The sequence below is a fragment of the Pundamilia nyererei genome, unplaced genomic scaffold, assembly GCF_000239375.1.
Source record: "Pundamilia nyererei isolate P.nyererei 1_Seehausen unplaced genomic scaffold, PunNye1.0 scaffold00048, whole genome shotgun sequence".
NCBI classification, from domain to species: domain Eukaryota; kingdom Metazoa; phylum Chordata; class Actinopteri; order Cichliformes; family Cichlidae; genus Pundamilia; species Pundamilia nyererei.
In genome coordinates this window covers 1,076,769-1,080,011 of record NW_005187449.1, presented here as the reverse complement: position 1 = coordinate 1,080,011, position 3,243 = coordinate 1,076,769, and the positions used below count along the sequence as shown (strand labels likewise).

At 38.5% G+C, this 3,243-nt stretch overlaps 1 protein-coding gene across 1 annotated transcript in view; it reads left to right on the top strand.

Annotated features, from left to right (window-relative positions):
• The first annotated feature begins 6 nt into the window (after window positions 1-6).
• LOC102192695 (cilia- and flagella-associated protein 61-like) overlaps window positions 7-3,243 on the top strand; it is a 14,145-nt gene continuing 10,908 nt past the window's right edge. The window contains exon 1 of the mRNA XM_005732729.1: window positions 7-82. Within this exon, the coding sequence (XP_005732786.1) occupies window positions 37-82 (46 nt within the window). The 5' untranslated portion in view covers window positions 7-36. The remainder of the gene's footprint in view (window positions 83-3,243) is intronic.

The window sequence follows — 3,243 nt, the reverse complement described above, 5'->3', positions numbered from 1 at the left end:
TCCAACCTCTTCACCCTCAACGACCTCCACGACTGCATGGCTGCTCGCCGCTGGCTCTGTGCCAACTTTTTGGAGCTGGAGGGTAAATGGAAAGCAACACCTACACACACACACACACACACACCTACACACACACACACACACACACACACACACACACACACACACACACAGAGAACACCTAAAATTAATCTGTAGTAGTATGTCATTACTCAGCCAGTCGCTGCTGAAGTGCCCCGGTATAATTAGCAGCTAATTAGCTGCAGAGAAATCTTTCATCTCCGTGAATCAGGTCGGCCTCTTCCATCCATTTTCCATTATCATATCACTTTCTGAGAGCCGGGCTTTTCAGAGCAGGGAAAATGCACAGTGTCATTAAGCAAAATTAATCTGCTCTCTGAAGGAATTGTGCAGTGATCTAGAGTGAGGCTTTTATACATACTAATTAGCTGATTCCAGTCATAAAGGAAAACCATTAATACATGCAAATTGCAGAGACAGACCTTTGCAGATACCATGTTTATTTCCATATTTTAATAATAACAACAGAAGGAAAACAAAGAGTGTATGTAAATCTCAGCCTTCGAGTGTAGGGAAGTTTCTCTGATTTGCCACAAATCCAACAAAAATAGAAAAAACAAAAACATTACAGTTGATCTTTAAACATTTTATTACCCTGCTCCAGCAATGTTCATGCAAGTATCATTTTTAATATAACATGCGCTGTTCATTTCCACCAACACAGAGATTATTAGCACTTTACAAAGATGTCAGCAGGGACAGTTGTTTATATAACTAATGTGTCCTGCATGGACATGACAATTAATATTTACGAAATGAGCATGTGCAGCTGTAAGCTATTAAATATAATGTTTCCTCTGTTTCCAAGTAACAAAACAACATATGGTGATATTTATGAATTCATGAAGCCATATGAACATGTGCAATGACAGAAATCCTAAAGCTGACATGCTAACTGAACGTATTAGTGTGTTCACAAAATTAGGAAAAACACATCCAATGAGAAGGAAAGACTGCATTTAACGGGATCTATTTTTTGTGCATACTAATCGATGTTTTAGGAATGAGGGTCTGTTTACAGTGTGTTTTGTGTTGTTTTGGTTTTTTCTCAGAAGCAGGGAAAGTTTTAATTTTTTTTTTATGTTTATGGTCACCGAGAGTTGAAAATTTTTGACCTTCTGGGAAAACCCAGCTGTCCAATCACAGTTTAGGAGGGGCAAGACAAAAACTACACTGTCCAACCATTGAATGCTAAGCAACAATGGAGGAGACGTTAGTACTGCCTGTAGCAAAATTAAATCCCCAAACTACCAGAGTAATTATGCGGAAGATCATGATTAAAGTGGCATTTTGTTTCCCTGTGGGTGTAACAGTTAAGCAGCAGTCAGGTGGAGTGGAGTTCATGCAACACTTTACTTTTGTGGATATCGTGTATCATAGCAACCAAAGGAGCTCAGCTAATAAAACACTCCCAACCACTCCTAGCTGCATTTTGTTTGTGTATTTGTGTGAGATGGTCAGAGTATGTGGTAGTTTTCCAAAACAAACTACTGTGTTGTGTAAGCTCTTTACCGTCAATAGCAATGATATTTGTAGCATGTGATCATGGCTTATATAAATCTAACTCATCTTACCGCAGCTCTCATTCAGTACCATGGACAGAGGCCATGAACAGCAGCCCGTGAAAGCCTTCAACTCCTCCTGTGCTGATAAAACTAGACAAGAAAGGCATTTCTGAACTTGCCTCAGATTATACTAAAAGCAGATTAAATGTAGCAACTTCAATTCAGTTTTAATTATATTGCAATATAATAATATGAATATATATAAATATATAAATATAATCACAAAAACAGTCACCTTGAGGCACTTTATATTGTTAGATAAAGATTCAACAGTAATACAAAGATAACCCCAGCAATCTGATTCTTTATTTAACAGGAAGCCAATGAAGAGAAACCAATATAGAGAAGAGAAATATGCATTCTAGTCCCTGTCAGTACTCTTGCTGCAGCATTTTTGATTAACTGAAGCCTTTTCAGGGAGTTTTTAGGACATCCTGATAATAATGAATAACAGTAGTCCGAGCTAGAAGTAATTAATGTATGAACTAATCTTTCAGCGTGACTCTGAGACAGGCTATTTCTAATTTTAGAAATATTATACAAATGGAAGAAAGCAGTCCTACATATGTGTTTAATATGTGCATTGAAGGACATATCCTGGTCAAAATGACTCCAAGGTTCCTCACAGTGTTACTGGAGGCCAAGGTAATGCCATCTAGATTAAGTGTCTGGTAAGACACTAAGATTTTATAGGGCCAAGTACAATAACCTCAGTTTTATCTGAATTTAAAATCAGAAAATGTATAGCAGTGGTTCCAAAACTTTGCTAGACCCCCTTTGTTTTACAAGAAAAATGTCGTCCCCCCCCCCCTAAATTACAGGTAATAAAATAAACTACTAACTGTTTTGCGCTACGTCCACACCTGCACGGGGTATTTTTGAAAACGCAACTGTTTCGTCCACACGTAAACGGCGTTTCGAATCACCGAAAACGGAGATTTTTTGTGTTTACGTGTGGATGAGGAATACAGAGTTCGTCACGCAGTGTTAAAGGTATGTGCCTTTTTTCACGTCACGCTGTGCGCCACATTATTGTTTACATGAGATGAATTGCAGAATGGCAGATAGAGACACAATACTGTTAATCTGACTATCTGCAGGTTTTACACACTTACACACGCAGTAACTGTCTCTCCATTTAGGAAGGCAGAAGCTCACGGTGTGATTATTTTACTTGTAGTTGTTTTTCCCTGTGTAATAATATTCAACATTGCTATCAATACATTTTTCAAAAAATGCCTCTCTGTGCAAAATGGGTTTAAAAACATAAACAACTGTTGGATGCTGTTTGTCCGTGATTTGAACCGGGGGAACAAATCGTGGCAGGATCAGCCTGATATTATTTGTATCCCACTGTAACTTCACTGTATAAAGAGCTAACATCTCCAAAATGTCAGGAGTAGTTAGTCATTACAAGAAGTGTTTGTGAACTAAAAATCAAGAATGTGGGATACTATTTGTCCGTGATTTGGAGAGCCCGGTGCGTGCTCCCGATGCAGGGGAGACCTACCTCTGCACTTGCGCAGGTGACACCAAAGGGCAGATATGCTTCACCATATTTTCTAGTCTTTGGCTTAGAATGAAGTTGGTTTGGAAA